Below are 20,488 nucleotides of genomic sequence, written 5' to 3'. Positions count from 1 at the left end.
GGTGCTAATTGACGCAGAACTCAATTTTTCGTAAATTCTAAGTATTATCACCACATTTTCTACTTATTAGCCCTCATGATTCTAAATAAAAGGCTTATAATAACTGGCATTTCTGCCAGTGATCAGCTTCCAACATTGTCAATTTGGAAAATTATTTTTTACTTGTAAGTATTGTGTGTGTAGTTACACTATTTGCCAGACATAGATCTTCTGTGCTCATTTTTTAATCACCCAACATATAAAAATGATCTAGGTTTCTTTATTAAAAGAAAATAATTACAATAAGAAAAAGAATGTTTGGAATATACAAAAGCTAACATTTACTAAGAGGAAAAAACACATAAAGATGGATGAAAAACAACATTAAGTCTAGATATTTTTAAAGTCAAAAGAAATGCTTGATGTTCCATTAATTCTGCCGATCTTCTCTTCACAAGATTCAAAGAAATCTGCCACATCCAAATTTGCTATATTGAATGGGTCAAATATATAATTATCTTGGTATGTAAAATTTTCTTCCACAATCTTCCCTTATTCCTTCAGGGAAGCTTGATATAGATCAGCTAAGTGTTTCGATGTATGATAAATACTGACCAATGCCCAGTCATACCACATCGAAAGCATTTTTGTTCATCACATTTTGAGTTCTTATCTTGTGAAGCTTTTTCTTTATGATCATCATATCTGTGGTTCTCTTGAAATTTGGATGATTATAACGTCCACCATGAAAAGAAAAATCATTTCTTCCTCTACCACGGTCACAACCTCGGCCACGACCACAACCTCGATCGTGATTATTAACATACACAACATTCGCTTCAGGGAATGGTGTTGTTTCAGTTGGTCGAGATTCGTGGTTCTTCATCAATAACTTGTTATTTTATTTGGCCACAAAAAGACACGAAATTAATTCATAATATTGTTTAAAACCTTTCTCTCGATATTGTTGTTGCATGAGCATATTCGAGACATGAAATGTAGAAAATTGTCTAACATATCAGCATCAATAATTTTCTCTTCACATAACAATCTCGAAATGATTTTAAATAATGTGAAATTATAATCACTTACTAATTTAAAATCTTATAGCCTCAAATGCATCTACTCATAACGAGTTTTAGAAAGAATAACTGTTTTTTTATAATCATATCTTTCTTTCAAATTTTTTCACAAGATATGATAATATTTTATTGTAAGATACTCCATTTTCAATCACTCGTGAAGATGACGACGAAGGAAAATCATAGATTTTTATTTTTCCTGAATGGATTTCGTATTTATTTCTTTAATTGTTTCCCCTAAGTTCATAGCATCTAGGTGGATTTCGGCAATGATCACCGATGACAAATAATTATTGTCATTAATATCAAGGGCCGTGAATTCTAATTTCGTAAGGTTTGTCATGACAACACTTTAGGAACTACCTTCAGCGGGGGAAACGACAAGAGCACATTCTGATAATGTGTTGTAAACTTGATGAGCACAACGAGAACACAGATACCAATAAAATATAATATTAAAATAAATATAATATAATATATAAATAAAATACAAGAAAATACAAGAAAATATGAAATTAGAAAATTCTCTGAAATTTTTTACTTTCTCCAACTTTCTTTGAGATTTCACCAATGTATGTATGTTTTTCAAGCTCCACCAAATTCCTCTATTTATAGGCAAAATGATAAGTAGGAGGTAGTTTATTTGGATACTAAGAGTGAGTATTTATAAGACACATGCCAAGATACATGGGGTTTAGAGGGAGTGACATTTGTTTTTTGACATTAAGAATAGGTATCTATTTTACACATAATTTGTGATATTTATAATACATGAAATATATTGGCACCTTTTTTTCAATCTACAAAGATAAGGACATGAAAAATTAAAAATAAATTAATTAACCAAATATAACTTTTCTTTTTCTTTGTTTATCATGTACGGAGTGGAAAAATCGAGCCTTTAGCTTTGAGTTGATAGTATAGATACTGTGCCAAGTGAATTACGTTCATTTTAACAAATAAATACAACTTTATTCAATAATAATCGTTATCAATACGAGCTTCTTTCATTTCTCCCACTGAAGGTATGTCCTAAAAGTATGTCGTTTTCCCCTTATTCGTTATAATTATAAATTAAATGTTATTTTGCATATTTAGTGCATATTAGATTTCTAATATAAATATAATTTTTTTTATAGTGTTGCCAAACCTTACGTAATTCACAACCCTTAACATTAATGACAATAATTATTTGTCATGGGTGCTCAATGCCAAAATCTACCTGAATGCTATGAACCTTGGGGAAACAATTAAAGAAGAAAATACGACATCTAGTCAGAACAAAATAAAAAGCTATGATTTTCCTTTATCATCGTCTCCAAAAGGGATTGAAAATTGAGTATCTTACAATAAAAGATCTCCATATCTTGTGAAAAATTTAAAAGAAAGGTATGTTCATAAAAAAACAGTTATTCTTCCTAAAACTTGTTATGAGTGGATGCAGTTGAAGCTACAAGATTTTAAATTGGTAAGTTATTACAATTTCGCATTATTTAAAATCAGTTTGAAATTGTTGTTATGCAGAGAGAAAATTATTGATGTTGATATGTTAGTGAAAACATTTTCTATATTTCATGTCTCAAATATGCTCCTGCAGTAGCAATATCGAGATAAAGGTTTTAAATAGTATTCTGAACTAATTTTGTGTCTTCTCGTGACCGAACAAAATAATGAGTTATTGATGAAAAATCATGAATCTTGACCAGCCGGAACGACATTATTCCCTGAAGTGAATGCTGTGAATTTTAATAATAATCATGGTCGTGGTCGAGATTGTGATCGTGGTAGAGAAAGAGATCATTTTTCTTTTCGTGGTGGGCATTATAATCATCCAAATTTCAAGAGAACTACATGAAATGATGATAATAAAGGAAAAGCTCAACAAGACAAGAATTTAAAAGGTGATAAACAAAAATGCTTCCGATGTGGTATGATTGGCATCAGTCACATATTTGTCATACATCGAAACACTTAGTTGATCTGTATCAAGTTTTCCTGAAGAAAAAAGGGGAAAATGTGGAAGCAAATTTTGTATACCAGGATAATGATATATTTGACCCATCCCAGATGACAAATTTGAATGTGGCAGATTTCTTTGAATCTCCTGAAGAGAAGATCGACATAGATGATGGAACATCAAGTGTTTCTTTTGACTTTAAAAATAACTAGACTTAATGTTGTTTATTAATCCATCTTCATGATTTTCTTCTCTTAGTAAATGTTAACTTTTGTATATTCCAAATGTTGTTTTTCTTATTTTAATTATTTTCTTTTAATGAATAAACCTCGATCATTTTCATATGTTGGGTGATTCAAAATGAGCAAAGAAGATCTATGTCTGGCAGACAGTGTAACTACACACACAATATTTACAAGTAAAAAATACTTTTCGTATTTGACAATATTGAAAGCAAAAATCAATACAATATCAGGTTTTGCAAAGTTAATTGAAGAATTCTGAAAAGCAAATATTAATTTGCCTATAGGAACATAATTTATAATTGACAATACATTGTTCTCTAATCAATTTAAGAGAAATCTACTAAGATTTAAAGATATATGTTCCAATGGTTATCATATTGAGACTGATAGAAAGAACAAGATAGAGTATCTTTATATCATATATACTGTCTCAAATAAAAAACGTATATAGGAAAAGTTGTCTGTCTTATCTTTTGGATAATATTATACTTATATACGAGTAATTGAAACATGTGCAACAATGAACCTGAAATTCATGAATCTAGATTTATTTGCTATTTGACATAAATGATTGGGTCATCTAGGGTCTATAATGATGAGAAAAAATATTAAGAATTCAAATGAACATCCATAAAGAGCTAGAAGATTCTTTAATCTAATGAATTATCATGTGATGTTTGTTCTCAAGACAAATTAATAATTAGACCGACCAAAATGGAAATTGAATCACCTGCATTTTTAGAACAAATTCATGGTGATATATGTGTACCTATTAACCTACCAAGTGGATCATTTAGATATTTTATAGTATTAATAGACGCATCTAGTAGATAGTCACACGTATGTTTATTATCAAGTCGAAATCTTGCCTTTGCAAGATTACTTGTTTAAATAATTAAGTTAAGAGCACAATTTATTAATTATACAATTAAGATCATTCGTCTTGATAATGTTGGTCAATTTTACATTCCAAACTTTTTGATAATTATTGTATGTCAATTGAGATAACTGATTTAGCATAATCATTTATAAAACGTTTGCAATTAATTACTAGACGATTGCTTATGAGAGCTAAGTTTCCTACATCTGTATCAGGTCATGTTATTTTGCATGATGCGTCAATTATACATATTAGGCCAGTAGTTTATTATAAGTGCTCGCCATTACAATTAGCTTATGATCATGAGCCAAATATTTCCGATATGAGAACTTTTTGATGTGCAGTATATGTTTCAATTGTTCTACCACAACGTACTAAGATGAGTTCTTAGAGGATATTAGGAATATATTTTGGATATAATTCCCCATAAATTATTCAATATCTTGAACCCTTGACGGGTGATTTATTTACTGCACAATTTGTTTTTTGTCATTTTAATGAGACAAGTTTTTCAACATTAAGGGGAGGAATTATGAAGTTGGGAAAAAAATTACTATTGGAGTTTATGTCCTACATCTTACGTATCTTGTGGTTTGTAAAGACAAATTACATATATAATAAAATAATAGGTATCTTTTTGACATTTAGACTGCATTAATTTAATCCAATAAACTAAGATCCAAAGTTATCTGATGAAATTTAAACATGTATGCAGAGACATACAGATGAATCATGTTTAAATGATAACCTACATGGTCTGTAGTATATGGATAAAGTTCGGTACCTTATCGTGGTGACACTAGGAATACAACCCACGTTGTAGATGCTACAGTTATTGTAAAGTGCTGATCTGACCTTAATCATTCAGGTAGAGACATGTGAGTGAGGGTACTCTATACAAAAAATTTGTATAAGACTAGACCACGAAATGAATAGACTCTTTATATAATACCATTGATAGATTAGACTTACATTTCACTAGGATGATCATAGGTGACTTAACCGTAATCCTGAATGAGTTGTGAACTTCTGCGTATGAGAGCGATCCTTTGATTTGTATGGGTGAGAGCGGCCATATTAGCCAACTTAAAAAGCCTACTATTTTGGAGATTTGTCCGAGTGGGGAGCTGGGAACATAGCTATACAAGATGGAATTCACTCCTTCCCTTCTTTAAGAGAAGTAGATAAATCGTTCCCTTAATAGCTGATTTTAGGTCTCGACATTGAGGCCCCAACCTCTCACTGGCTCGAGAGGTGTTAGTTTATAGTTGGACTATAAACTGTTTGTTCATTAGAAGGATCAATAGTACTTAAGAAGTTAGATGTAGCTACAAGGGTAAAACGGTAATTTGACCAAACTGTAGTTATGAGCGATTGTGAAAGGTTGACTTACTGTTGATTGGTTATACCCATGAACATGGAAATATATCTATAATGCGAAGAGTGCAGCTATCAGTCTTTAGTGGAGTGCCTGGTAGTTTATGAGTATTGATTAATTTAATTAAAGAGTTTAATTAATTAATCTCATATCATTAAAGCTTCTAGTATGTAGGTCCATAAGGTCCCTTTGTTAGCTCATTAAAGGAAAAAATTGATGAGATTAATATGATATGATTAATTATAGATCTGATCTATAATTAAGAGAGAAATATTTGAATAGGATTCAAGCATTAAATTCTTATGAATTTGATTCATAAAGAATTAATTAATTAATTTTGAGAGGTGGAGGCAAAAAAACATATAATGTTTATTAATTAAATAAATAATATTAAAGTGGATTTATTATGATTATTTAATTAATGGGCTAATTAATTAAATAATTATTATTTAGTTAAATTAGTCGTAAAGGTAATTTTGGAAAGCTATGGAAAAAATCTCCATATAAGTTCATCATTTTACCCAAATTAGGGCAAGGAAATTCATTTGGTGAAATGAAATCCTAGCCTCCAAAATTATTCTCCTCTCAGAATTTTTCTTTTCCATATTCTCTATTATTCTTCCTCAAATACGGTGTGAGAGGCCACTATTCTCCCCTTGGTTACTAGAGAATAACGAGGTCTCACTTACGGTGGTGTCTATTGTTCGTTGGAGAATTGTTTCAGAGAAGACGACGAGGAAATCATGAAGAGTTCGGAATCGATAAAGGTATGTGATATTCTTCTTCATCTTTTCTTTTCTACTCTTCAAATAGTATGTTGGTTTATTAAATGTTTATCCTCTGTTTGGTTCTGTTTTTATGCTAATTTTGTTTCATTTATACTGAAATAACGAAATGCAAGGCGTTCACACGCTTCTGCTTGGGATTCGATCCCTTCAATTACATAGAATACATTGTTATTGTCTCATTTAGATTTCCGTACATGTCAACGTGAACTTGAAGTTCAGAAAATAATTGATTTGCAAAATATAGAAAATCAATTACCAGATGCATTTATAGATGCTAAGAAAGTAACTAAATCACATACACCACCTGAAAATGTTCCATCGAAAATTGATATCCTGACACAACAAGATGTAATTAATGAGTCTGGGACACGTCAGAAGTGTGGTAGACCAATGAGTTCTAAAGATAAAAATCCCCGAACAAGAAAAATAATTAGTAGTAAAAAAGACTTAGTTGAGGATGTAAATACCCATGAATAAATTCATGACATAACTAGTAAGGAAGGTGAAATACCTAAAAATAATAATGATATTTAAATAAATTATGCCATGACAGGAAAATATGGAACTAAACTAATGTAGTTATTGACAACGTTTTTGCATATAATGTTGCTCTTGATATTATAGCTAAAAGTGAGGATCTGATGACATGCAGAAATGCATGCCATCTTAGTCCTTTTACTTAGAATTATGAAGGTTGTTAGGCAGAAATTGCGTCGATCATGTTAGGAACTATCGTGAAAAAGAGTTTGCATCAATCAGCATGTCGAATCTCAGCTAACCCGTTATTTTGCGTTAATTATGCGTTCAATGTTCTATTTTTGTAGTCAATACAAGAAATGAACACAAACGCGGAAACTGGACCATCGCATAGACGACCGCATGTGGAGAAACACTCCATCGCAAAGCCGAACACGTCGATTAACGCATGGATGTTGCGGTAATCATCCGTATGCTTCCATTGCATGGGAATTGCACTCGTCAAGTGATTGCGGTCATCATGTAAAGTTGCGGTGTTAAGCGAATGTGGCCATTGAATGATTGCGGCTACGCGACAACACATTCTAATGGGATCAACGCAAGGTAGGTGGAATGAATGCATCAACGCATCTACCTCGAGAAAATCCAAAGCTGATTGGCTGACATTTCATCTACCGCATCGTTGATGGCAGAGGTTCAGAAAGGACTGACGTGCTGAACGTCAAACTCAGAGCAGTCCAATTAATGCTGAAGGCGATCCAAACTCTATAAATAGAAGCCGATGAACAAAATTCCAAATCATCCGGGGGAGGATCTTTGTGAACCAGGGACTTTCTCCGTGATCTAGACAAAATGCGTGAGAAGACGTTTGAGAGTTCTTCACCTTCTTCATCCATTCTGTGTGATGACCGGAGCCTTCGACCGGAGCTAGATCTCAAGAGAATCAGCTTCTCCGCCTATCCATGGCACCACTGGCAGCCTTGACGCACATCCGCTGGGAGTAAATCTTTGCTTCCAGCTGGTCATTTCTTTTCCTTTCTTTTCTCATATTATATTGTATGATATTTTGGAATTAAAAAATTAATACAATGTGTTTTTCAATGCATTTCTCTATTCCATAGACTTCATCTCCATCTTCTTGCTTAGCATCTTTACTTTTATTGCAACACTTAGTGAGAGTGCTTGTGTATTGCATACTTAGTCATGTGGATTAGGAATATGAAGCATGTAGCAACCCACCGAGAGGTGTGCATTGCGTGAGTATGTGAGTAATCTTATTTGCTTAGTGTGAAGCTACTGCCACACCTGTCTATGGGCTAACGCATCGCTTGTCTATGAGTGAAGTCATCAACAATCAACTGTCCGAGAGGGTAAGTGGTTGGACACATTAAGCAAGATATGCATTGTTCACTAGAAATAGTAATAATCTTAGGTCAGCGAAGTTTATGCGATTATCTTGTATTATGTATGCTTCATTCGTCCATTAGGGATACTCGGGAGGGTAGTCTAAGGACAGGATCTAGGCTTGGGAAGGTCATGTCAGAATCTAGGCTCAGGAGAGCCAGATTAGAACTCATAATACAAGAGATAGGCGCTTAGGAATGAGCACTATTTGTTATTAACGCATCGCATGCATTCTAAAGATAGGATACGATTGAATGCGGTCACCGCAGCGTTGTGTGTATTCTGCATCATCGCATAGGACAAGAGTAGAGACTTAGGAATAGAATTAAGAGCACCGCATTTCCATTGGAAAATGGCTTGCCGTGTATGGTTGTAACATGATCGCATAGTCTGACGCTGACTAAGGTTGCCCTTGCGATCACTCTTAAGCTTTGCAACGAAATCATCTCCGCATTTTATCTATTTTCCCATACATTTATTTCATGTCAAGGTTTGTCACATCTTTACCTTTCATGCATATTCTCGTTGTGTTGTCTATTAGATAGAAGTAGGAGTAGGATTAACATAACAATATCCCTCCATTTTTTTATTCAACCGCCGCATGCACAATCACCGCAAACATATAGTTACAAGTCCCCATGTTCGACCTCGGATTACCCGAGAAACTTGCATTCATGTTATACTTGGCGTGTATGCAAGAAAACTTGTGACAGGACACATGGTCATCACATACATTCGTTAACGCAATTTTCATTCCAACGCATGATCATCAACGCATGACTATCAACGCATATCTTAGGAACATGCATCGCATAACGCATCCACGGGATTTTGGTTGTCGAGTAAAATTGACTTCCAATTTTTCAGTCACCAAGTTTTTTGCGCCGTTGCCGGGGACTTGGCAACTAAATATTTGTAAGTTTTGTGTCTCTGCGAGCAAACTTTTTATCTTGGGTGTATTGCAGCTTGTGCGACCAGGTTGCAAACAATATTGAAGTGTAGGCGATGCGCTAAAAGTCAATATTGACCCCAAGGTAGGAGGGCAATTAGTCGCAAAAGAGTCAAAGGCAGTTCTAAGCACATGATGGCCACATGTGCCCAACAATTACTAGAAGTTCCAATGGTCAAGGCAACTTGACCCAAGCAGTTGGGAACCATCTCTTGCATGGAAGACTCCTTGCGGTGACAACACTTCTACTTTTCCAGGGACGTCTTCTACTCTATCTTTACATTGCTTTCTTAGTATAGGTTATTTATTTTTTATTTTCATTGTTATTTTGGATATATGACTGCTTCCTTGGTTTTGGGTACGTTTGCTCTTGTAGGTGCAACAATAAGTCTCCTCGGTTTGTAGTTCAACGGAAGAATTCCTTTCACCCTTCAACGCATGGCTTCAATCGCGTGGATTCCAACGCATGAGCGCATGCGTTATTCTGTCTTAGGTCTTTTCTTTTATCTTGTATGCCTTATCCTTTTGAAATTCTCTTTTTCCCGATTGCGTTGTTTTGCGATGTTTCTATGATGGTATGTATGGTTCACCGCATTTTCTAACTAATCAACGCAAGGCATTCTTTACTATTATTAGCTTCTTCAAATTTTGAAAGTTTTAAGTTTTATTTTGTGCAAACCTTTGTTCAAACATTTCTTATCGCATTCTTGTAATTTTGTTTTTAGCTTTCCGGTGAGAACGCTGCCAACCTCTAAGTTTGGGGGTGGCAGCAATCTCGGAGAATTGCGTTCATTATATTGTGATCATTTGGAAAAAAAAAAAATTGAAGTGAGATTTTGGGAATAATAACTCCACTTTCAACGCAATGGGGAAACCCATGTTGATAAGAGTTAAGCTGTGAAAGACACTTGCTCGAAGTTAGATGTTTGCATGACACACGTAGGGGCAAGCCAAAATGAAGGCAAGTTGCCAGGATCAGCGCATTAGCGCAACTCCTCTGTCCGGTGCAAGCCAAAACAAACAAGACAAGAGTTAAGTTGAATATGGAACGCAATCGAAGTTGGATGCCCGCATGCCACACGTGAGGATAAGCCAAAACGAAGAGCGTAACCAGGTTCAACGCCACATTTGAATAAGTCATCGCAAAGTTTTGAATTATTTTGACGAACGCATTCTCAAAAGCTAAACACAAAATTGCGGCGAATGAATAAAATTTTTTGAGCAGGGGCTTGCCGGATCTAAACTTAGACAAGATCTTTTTGAAGAAACAGCCAAAGTGGAGGAGAGCATTGCGGTGATGGTCAAAGGGTGTGTAAATTATATTCTGAGAAGTTGGTTATCGCAAAAGAAAGCGTGAAGGAGAGTTAGAATTTCTTGAGTATAATGCATGCTTGAGGATAAGCATGATTTTAAATTTGGGGGTGAGGATCCTGAACCAAAATTTGTTGAAGAACGTCGACATAGAAAATATTGGTTATAGTGGAAAGAAGTAATTGGGCAGAATTAAACTCACTTTCAAAATGTCAAGTTTTTGGACCAATAGTTCAAACACCAGAATGTGTCAATCCGGTGGGATACAAATGGGTATTTATGAAAAAAAGAAGTAAAAATAAAGAGGTCATAATATATAAAGCAATATTAGTTGCACGAGGTTTTTCACGAAGACTTGATATTGATTATGAGAAGACATATTCTCCGATGATGGATCCAATTACACTATGATATTTAATTGGCTTGACCGTGTGTGAAAGTTTAGATATACATCTTATGGATGTAGTCACAACATATTTATATAGATTTCTTGATAATGATATTTATATGAGAGTCCCTAATGTACCTGAAATATATAAATCAAATTCTTAGGAATTGTATTCAATAAAGTTACAAAGATCACTATATGGATTGAAATAATTAGAACGAATGTGGTACAAACGCCTAAGTGGATATTTGTTGAAAGAATGATATCAAAATAGTCCAATATATCCGTGTGTTTTTATAAAAAAAAATCACAGTCAGAATTTTGCTACTATAATTGCATATGTTAATGTTTTAAATATAATTGGAAATCCCCAAGAGCTTTCAAAGGTAATAGAATACCTTAAGAAAGAATTTGAGATGAAAGATCTTGGAAAAACAAAATTTTGCCTTAACTTGCAAATTGAGCATTTAGCAGATGAGATATTTGTTCATTAGTCAACCTATACAGGAAAAATTTTGAAAATATTTTATACGGACAAAGTACATCTATTGAACATTCCAATGGAAGTTCATTCACTAGATATGAAGAAAGATATATTTTGACCTCAAGATAATAATGAAGAATTTCTTGGTCTTGAAATGCCATATCTTAGTGCAATTGGTGCACTTATGTATCTCCGATGAACAATCAATATGAATTTGTTTTAATCAAACAAATCAAATTTTGATATAGTTGATTGTGCAGATTCTGGATATTTATCTGATTCACACAAAGCTAGATCTGAAACATATCATTCACATATGGAGGAACTGTTATATCACGGCGATAAGTAAAACAAACCATAATGGCTACTTCCTCAAATCATGTTGAAATTCTTGCAATTCACGAAGCAAGTCAAAAAATGTGTATGACTAAGATCAATGACTCAACACTTTCATAGAAAATGTGGTTTATCTGCTAATAAAAATCTTCCTACAATATTATACTATGACAATACAACATGTATAGCCCAAATCAAAAGATGATATATTAAAGAAGATAGAACAAAACATATTTCACCGAAACTTTTCTACACTCATGATCTTAAAGAAAATGGGAAATTCACTGTACAACAAATTTGTTCAAAGTATAACTTGGCAAACTTATTTACAAAATCATTACCAACAACAACCTTTGAAAATTGATACATAACATTGGAATGCAACGTTGAGAAATCTTAAGTGATGTTTTCATAAGGGAGAGCAAATATATTGTATTATTTTAGGAGTATAAATTATATGAAATATGTACTCTTTTTCCTCCACTAGAGTTTTTTCCTATTGGTTTTTCCTAGTAAGTTTTTAATGAGGCGTATCTCATATATATAATGGATCTAAGGGGGAGTATAATAAATATTACAAAAAAATGAAATTTAGACGTCCATCCTTAATGTCCAAAGACCAAGTGTCACAACCATTATCCCATGTGTTGTCTATGTGTCTGAAGATTACATGATATTAGTGTCCATATAATCCACCTCATACACAAATACAATATCTTCAATCTTCTCTTCTCAACTTTCTCATATTTATCTCATTTGTTCTTTTGAAAGCAATTGGTCAAAAGAGGGTATTTTTTATTATAGAGTTTTAAGTTGAATCTTTCGGTACAAAGTGATTAGAGCTACATAATGTTTGAATCAAGTTGTTTTATGCGAGAGAATACATATTCAAATGTAATTGTTTACATGTTTATTTTTTCAATATCTACTTCCACAACTTTTGTTATTTATAATTTCCTTGGAATAGGAAACTGAACCTAACCTGTTTGAGTTTATAAAATCATGAAAATGGAAAATAGGAAATTTCAAAAAAAATTAATGATGATGTAATTTGGAGTTTAAAATAATTTTACATAACTATGGTAAGTAGTAATATAAATGGAAGGAGTTAGGTGAAAAATTAGTACCAAATACCAATAAAGCATGAAGGAATCTGAGGCAGCAGCACCAATCTCTGAATCGCATGCACCAAATAAGTCCACGTTGATGTGAGTCCCATTTTATGAGAAATAATTACCTGCGGCATACCACAACACACCACTCCTTTTTGACCAATTATTCCTCTCCCTCACACTCAAACCTGACCCATCCTCATCCGTCCCATCACTTCTTCTGCATGCTTGCCACGTGTTCTCATCTCTCTGTGTTTTATTTTAGTAAAAATTGCAGCACTGCTGTTACTCAGGTAAAATTTTGATTAAAAATTATTTTTTAAAGGAAATTATTTTAAATGATAAAATCTTTAAAAATATTTATAAATAATAGTAAAATATTATACTTTACTTGCGATAGATCGTGGTAGACTATTACTATTTGTGTCTACGGTTATCGCATATAGCTAATAAAATTTTGTTATATTTAAAAATATTTTGGTTCATTTTTTTATATTCGAAAACAATCATTTTCTTAAATTAAAAATAAAATATCATTTTGGTTATTATATTTTGAAATTTGTTCAATTTTAGTTTTTATAGTTTGTACATTCAATTATCCAATTTTAATTATGTATTCTCAATAGATCTCTAGTTTTTATTTTTTTTAATCTAAATATTATTTTAGTCCCTATATTTTGGATTTTGGTTCATTTTTGCCCATGTACTTTGAATGTATTCATTTTGATTTTTATACTTTTAACTTTGATTCATTTTGGTTCTTATACTATCGAAATGTTTATTTTAGTCTTGTACTTTGAAAAGATGACCATCTTAGTCCCTATATTTTCATTTTTATTTCATTTTTTAAGGATTAAAATGGTCACTTTTTAAAAGTTTAAAGACCAAAATGAACATTTTAAAAGTATAGAGACCAAAACAAATTAAAGTTGAAAGTATAGTGACCAAAATATACATTATTTAAGTACATAGGTCAAAATGAACAAAAAAAAAAAATCTAAAATATTGGGACAAAAGTAGTATTTAAATCTTATTTTTTTTTTTAGATAAATAAAAATCTTATGGTAGTATTTTTAGTATAAATTTTGAAAATATATTTACATATTTTATTTAATTGTATTATAATTATAATTATTGTTTAATTAATTTCAATAGAGATTAATTTGAAGATACTAAATTTAAAATTTATTGAAATATGTGATTAAAATTGGACATATTTTATTTTTTTTTTTAAAAAATTATTATTCGACCTTTTCTTTTCCATATATATAAAAGACAAAAATTGGTAATTAGTGAAGACTGTGTACAGTGAAGGCGCAAATCGATTTGGTTAGATAATTGAGTCTTAATCTTTGTGACCTCTCTTCCACACTTTGCTTCCATGTTGAACCCAATGGTTACAACTAAAACACAGAAAATGATTTCAAATCAATCCTTCAAAATTAAAGGGTTCTAAAATCAGTAGCAGACTCACAGCCATGTTGTCCCCTTCACTTTATCTCATCTGTGTTACGCTTCTTTGCTTACCTTTAGCCATTCTCTTTACCATCAACATCCCCACCACCATTCATTCCATCAACTCCTCCGCTTACCCTTTTATTTTCCCCTTTCAATCTCTCTACACCTCCAATCTTATCCCTTCTCCCCCGCCGCCGCCGCCTCCGGAGGATGACGATTTGCTTTTCCCACTAGCCGCTCTCGTCAATTCAACCCCATCGCCAACTCACAAATTGGCTTTCTTGTTTCTCACTAATTCCCCTCTCCCTTTTGCTCCTCTTTGGGAATTGTTCTTTAAGAACATCCCACCCGATCTTTACAATATTTACATCCACGCCGACCCGACCCGAGATTATGACGTGCCGTTCTCCGGCGTGTTTGCCCACCGGGTCATCCCTTCTAAACCCACTCAGAGATTTTCCCCTTCTCTTAGCGCTGCCGCCCGCCGCCTTCTCGCTCACGCGCTGCTTCACGATTCTTCTAATTCCATGTTTGCCCTTCTATCCCCTTCTTGTATCCCTCTCCATTCCTTCAATTTCACATACAGAACGCTGTTTCGCTCCAAGAAAAGCTTCATCGAGGTTCTCAAAAGTGAGATCGGTGCGTACGACAGATGGGCGGCGCGTGGGCCGGACGTGATGCTTCCGGTGGTTAAATTGGCGGATTTTCGTATTGGGTCGCAGTTTTGGGTGCTGAAGCGGCGGCACGCGCGGATAGTGGCGAGCGATCAGAGAGTTTGGCCAAAGTTTGAGTTGCCTTGCGTGAGGCGGGACACGTGTTATCCCGAGGAGAATTATTTCCCGACGTTACTCAGCATGTGGGACCAGAGAGGGCTTGTGCCAGCTACACTTACACACGTGGATTGGAATGGGAGTTTCGATGGCCACCCCCGCACCTACTTGGCATCTGAAGTCGGACCGAAGTTGATACGTGGTTTGAGAATGGCCCGGCCGAGATACGGCGACGATGGAAGGAGAATGAAAATTAGAATGAGAAACCGACGGAATGTGTCGGCTGCAAAATCTCATCGTCGACACCCGTTCTTGTTTGCGAGGAAATTCTCCGCAGCCTCGCTCCAGCGGTTGATGAACATATCCAGTGACTTCATATTTCAAGATTGATTGATGAAAGTGTAATTTACAACAAACACAGGATTACATATAATTTGTGTACTTTTTTTATAAAAAAATTAATTTGTGAAGTCTTTCTAAGGAATTTAAGATCCCTGATTTTTCTAATGATAATTGTAATGGATATGGATAGTATTTTTGGGATAAGAAGTGTTAGCAATATTTTTTTTAAAAAAATGGTAAATATAACAAAGTCTATATAGTTGATAGAGTATCTAAATTTTATCATATTTGTGTTTTTTTTTATATTATGCTATATTTACTAATACTTTAGGTCAAATTGTTATATTTGTAATGGTTTCTTGGAAATTCTCTCCAATTCTCTCAACTTGAACTGGATCTACTAATGTTTAACTAGAATTGAACTCAAGATAATGGATATGATCTTCATTAACTAGAATTGAAGCTCACTTAAATGTCGTTCTCAGACCCAACAGGCAATTTTAGGTTATGGGCTGGTTTCTGTTGGCCCTACTAATCCTCTCTATCTCTAACATTCCTAATGGACCTGGCCCCATACTTTTACAATTTTTTTAAAAAAAGAGAAAATGAATAGATCAAATGGCCTATTTTTGAAACTAGACATTTTAAAAGTATGGAAACCAAAATCAATATTTTGCAAGTATAGTTGTTAAAATAAATTAAAATCAAGAGTATAAGGACACAAATAGCATTTAAACAAAATTTAAATTACAAGTTGGGCCTAAAACCTTTCAAATTTTTGTAAAATATGTATGAGAATTTTAAATAGTGCTATAAAATCTAGACTTTAAAAAGTTTCAAATATGTCTCTAAAAGTTCAATTTTGTGAATAAAAGTCTTCAAGTTTTCAATTTTCTATCTTATAGTTCTTTCACATATTCAACATTTTTTTAAGAATTCATAAAATTATTGAATAATATTGAAAATTCAAGGTTTATAAGACAAGAGATAAAAAACTTATGCGATACTTTTTGAAGTTAAAATATAGTAATAATGTGGATATGAGAGATGTTAAAATTATTAACATTCATTTTTATTTGTTTTAACTCACTCTAAAACATGAGATTTAAATGATTAAAGGTATGTTTGAAGTCTTTTCTAATATATATATATAAACAATTTCTAGAGATCTAAAACTTGTAATTTAGTTGTATTATTATTATCATCATCATATTTACAATTGTAAATGCATCTCTCTCACTTTGTTATTTGGAGAGGGGGAAAACAAACAGAGAGAGAGAGAGAATAGATTCCCAAATAACTTTTTATATAATAATTTCGATCAAATAGCTCCACACTTTAGCAGGAAACGAAAATATTCATAATTTTGTAACATAGAAGTACCGAACACATCATGGCATTTCATAATATAATATATAATTACATACATGTGGAATAAGATTCGGAAATAATAATAATATATGCAAACTTCATTCTTTGTTTCTCTTTCGAACAAGAATCTTGAGGCGCTGTACAGACTCCACAAAGGAACTGCAAATAAACAAATAAATAAAACATCAAAAAGAAAAAAGAAAAAAGAAAAAAGAAAAAAGAAAGGAAAGAAATGGAATTTAAGAACGCACTTCCATGGAAGATCTTCTGCAAGAATCCAATCACCGTCTTGGTCTTCATAGATTATAGTAAAATCCCAACCGTTGTGATCAATTGCCTTATCTGTTATGTTACAATAACAATTTGTAATTAATTTAAATTAGCGAGGGATTAATTGAATGATTGTGAATTAAAAATGGGTAATTTAGAATTACATGTGGTGAACATGGCAATGAGAGCAGTTTTGAGAGATTGATGTGAGTGATAGAGCCTTAAATCGAGTTTCCTTGCTATTGCTACACCCTCCATTTTCACTTTCACGAACAGTGAATTTTGTCCATCATTTTGGTTACTACTTTGATCCGCTACCACAGGACGGCGATTCTCCGCCGTCTGCGGTGGTTGAGGTTGCCAATGAAAGACCTTCTTCCTCCATGACTCGATGGGTGGCCACCCCACTGCTTCCTTCTTCTCTTCATCTTTCCTATATGATTTAATCACATAATTAAAATCATACAGCCATTGTTAAAACAGAGTACCAAGTTGTTTTAGCATAGACTCACTTTTGAATGTTGGAAAAATGTGTTCCTCTAGGGTGGGGTGGGTCATCTTGATCCTTAGGCTTATCATTCCATGACAGCAAAGGCAAAGTTTGGGGAAGCTGATTTCCAATAATGAATGGATCTTGGAAAGCAGGCTTGTGATGGATATTGGGGTGGTTGTGAAAGGGAAGAGGGAGGCCAAGTTGGAGCTCCATTATAGGTTGGGGTAAAGAGAAGCTTTAAAGGGAATAAGTGGAAGAATGAAAAGAGCAATACATATATAGGGAGAGAGAAAGGGAGGGAAGGGGCATTTATAGAACAGAAAGAGAAGGGTGGGGATAGATAAGTTGAGTTGTGGAAAAAAGAAGGGAAAATGAGAGGGGGATGAGGATAGAGATAGAGGGGGCGTGTGGGTTGGACCTCCTTGTCTCTCTTTATCTCATCTCACCCCTTTTTCCTATTAATTATTCTTCTTTGTCCTTTACTTTGTAGTATCCAACAAAAACAAGTAAATTGCAAAATAGGGTTTGTGTGAAATTTGTTCCTACTTTCTTACTAGCTACCCCGAAAAGGAATTATTGTGTGCGAAGAAAAAGGAAGTATCAATCGCTTTTAGTTTATGCATTCTTCTTCTCTAGGTGATAAAAATACAATAAAAAGATTTAGGTGCAACTTGAGATGCATCCATTTTTTTTGTTAATAAAAATGTATCACGTGTTAATTTTTTTTTATTTTATTGTTACTAAGTAAGAAAGAGGAGAGTATGAAATTAGGTGCAATCTTGAGGAGAGCATAAGATTATACGAATCCTAGGTTGTATCTAATCATTGCCCAAAATACTATGGCACTAATAAGAATCTTTAGGGGGTGTTTCACCTAAGGTATTAAGAGTGTTGATATTGAAAGATTTAAATCCCCAACGGAAGCGAGTAATTGTCTTATGTTAGTGTAGTATGTTTTGGAAAGCCTCAAAATCAGAGAAAACAAACCATATAGAAGGATAAACAAAAAATACGTACAAGCATGCTTTAGTAAAATTGCTGAGAGAAAATGGAAAAGAAATTGCATACCCTTGATGAATTTCCTTCTTCACGTAATTCCTCTCCGAAGAATACGAGCAACACCTCTGCACAAACACTGAAACTTTTCTTTAACACAAGATACCACTAACTAGCAACCTTGTTATTCTCTGGAACAAGGAAAGGATATGCAGGCTCGTTGCTTTTGGTTGAAATGAATGACAAAAAAAGTTGAGAGAGATTGAGAGGGAGTGATTGAAGTCTGTAAAAATTTTCATGATCCTTTTTTTTTTTTGTCTGTTCACGACAACCATATGAAAGAGTGGGAGAGGGAGGAGAGTCCCATGACTCCCCATTCTATGTGCACGAAATAACTCCCTGTAATGTGAAGTTATTTTATTATTACATAAATATTATTAATATTAGAATTATATTCATAATATTAATAATACAATATGGTTTGTTAACTAACCATTAATTAATGAACTATATATTATGCATCTCAATCATATTAAAATGAACATCTCTCATATAACTTATAGTTTTAATATGAACTATATTCACATTAAACTTTAACCTATAATATTTATATAAATCTTATTTATATAAATAAATAATATTTGAATCTCATTCAAATATTTATCTCTCTCATATTATATAGTTTCAATTATAAATCATATTTATAATTAACTATATATTATAACTTATCAATTTTCATCATACTTTATATTAACCATATTAATATAATTAATAGCTTAAAATATTTTAAATAATTTGGACAATTCAAATTCTTCCAAAAAAAATTATTCCTTGTTTTTATCCTTAGTGAGCTAACAAGAGGACCTTACAGATCTATAGATTAGAAACTTTAATGATACGAGATTAATCAATTAAACTCTTTAATCTGATTAATTAACATTCATTAACTGTAGGACACTTCACTAAAGACCGCCAGCTACACTTTTCGCACTATAGATATATTTCTATATCTATAGATATAACCAATCAATAGTAAGTTGACCCTTCACAAATTGCTCGTAAATACAGTTGGGTCAAATTACCATTTTATCCCTATAGTTATATGCAACTCCTTAAGTGTCACTGATCCCTCTAATGAACAATTAGGTATAATCCAACTATAAGCTAGATCACTCTTTAGTCACTGAGAAGACGAGACGTCTCATTGTTCAAGATCCAGAATCAGCCTTTAAGGGAGCAATTCATCTACTTACCTTACGATCGAGAATGAGCGAACTTCTTCTTGTATAGTTGTGTTCATAACTCCCCGCTCGGACGAAACCTCAAAATGGTAGGAATATTGAGTCGATGAATCTGAAACACTCTCACTCATACAGATCAAAGGATCACTCTCATAGGCAGGAGTTCACAACTCACTCAGGATTAAGGTTAAGTTACATATGGTAATCCTAGTGAAATGTAAGTTTCTTCAAGTAATGGTGTTATAAAGAGGGACTAATCATTTAGTGGTTTGGTCTTATACAAATTTTTATATAGGATACCCACACTTACATGTCTCCACATGAATGATCAGGATCAGATCATTTGTAACAACTTACCATAAGTCTAACAATTACAAAGTGGGTCATATCCGTAGTGTCACCAGGATAAGGTACTCAACCTTATCCATATACTACAAACCATTCAGGCTATTACTTAAACATGATCCATTTGTATGTCACCACATACATGTTTAAGTTACATTAAATAAATTAGGATATTAGTTTATTTGGTTTGGTTAATGTAGATTAAATATCAAATAAAATAATACTTTATTTTATTAAATAAATGATCGTGCATAAATAATTTACAAACTATGAAACACACAAGATTTAGAGCATCAACCCTAACAAATATAATATTAAATTTATCTTCACCCATCAATTAAATCTTTTAGGTCAATCAATGATTTAACTGTTGGGATTGTGTCCTAAATCTCGAGGTTTGTAATGTATAAACAAAATCCATTTATTTAATAA

General features: G+C 33.1%; 2 protein-coding genes across 2 annotated transcripts; one reads left to right on the top strand and one right to left on the bottom strand.

The window, feature by feature from the left end:
- The first annotated feature begins 14,082 nt into the window (after positions 1-14,082).
- LOC120075880 (glycosyltransferase BC10) lies at positions 14,083-15,491 on the top strand. Its single transcript, XM_039029614.1, has one exon. It carries the CDS (start codon positions 14,249-14,251, stop codon positions 15,386-15,388), a length of 1,140 nt encoding a protein of 379 aa, XP_038885542.1. The 5' UTR covers positions 14,083-14,248; the 3' UTR covers positions 15,389-15,491.
- A 1,130-nt stretch (positions 15,492-16,621) lies between these two features.
- On the bottom strand, positions 16,622-17,771 carry LOC120076441 (auxin-responsive protein IAA29-like). Its single transcript, XM_039030268.1, has 4 exons — positions 17,494-17,771; positions 17,146-17,414; positions 16,963-17,053; positions 16,622-16,870 (listed from the first exon to the last, which is right to left on the bottom strand). Exons 1-4 carry the CDS (start codon positions 17,685-17,687, stop codon positions 16,810-16,812), a joined length of 615 nt encoding a protein of 204 aa, XP_038886196.1. The 5' UTR covers positions 17,688-17,771; the 3' UTR covers positions 16,622-16,809.
- Positions 17,772-20,488: the final 2,717 nt, after the last annotated feature.

The sequence above is a fragment of the Benincasa hispida genome, chromosome 4 (assembly GCF_009727055.1).
Source record: "Benincasa hispida cultivar B227 chromosome 4, ASM972705v1, whole genome shotgun sequence".
Taxonomy (NCBI): domain Eukaryota; kingdom Viridiplantae; phylum Streptophyta; class Magnoliopsida; order Cucurbitales; family Cucurbitaceae; genus Benincasa; species Benincasa hispida.
This window is presented reverse-complemented; position numbering and strand designations above follow the sequence as displayed.

What these genes read in the sequence shown, in the direction of transcription:
- LOC120075880 (XM_039029614.1), top strand. Translation starts at nt 14,249, where the DNA reads ATGTTGTCCCCTTCACTTTATCTCATCTGTGTTACGCTTCTTTGCTTA.
- LOC120076441 (XM_039030268.1), bottom strand. Translation starts at nt 17,687, where the DNA reads ATGGAGCTCCAACTTGGCCTCCCTCTTCCCTTTCACAACCACCCCAAT. An exon ending in CATTGCCATGTTCACCACAT is followed by an intron (nt 17,054 to 17,145) that starts GTAATTCTAAAT and finishes GTAACATAACAG; the next exon opens with ATAAGGCAATTGATCACAAC. An exon ending in GCAGAAGATCTTCCATGGAA is followed by an intron (nt 16,871 to 16,962) that starts GTGCGTTCTTAA and finishes GTTTATTTGCAG; the next exon opens with TTCCTTTGTGGAGTCTGTAC.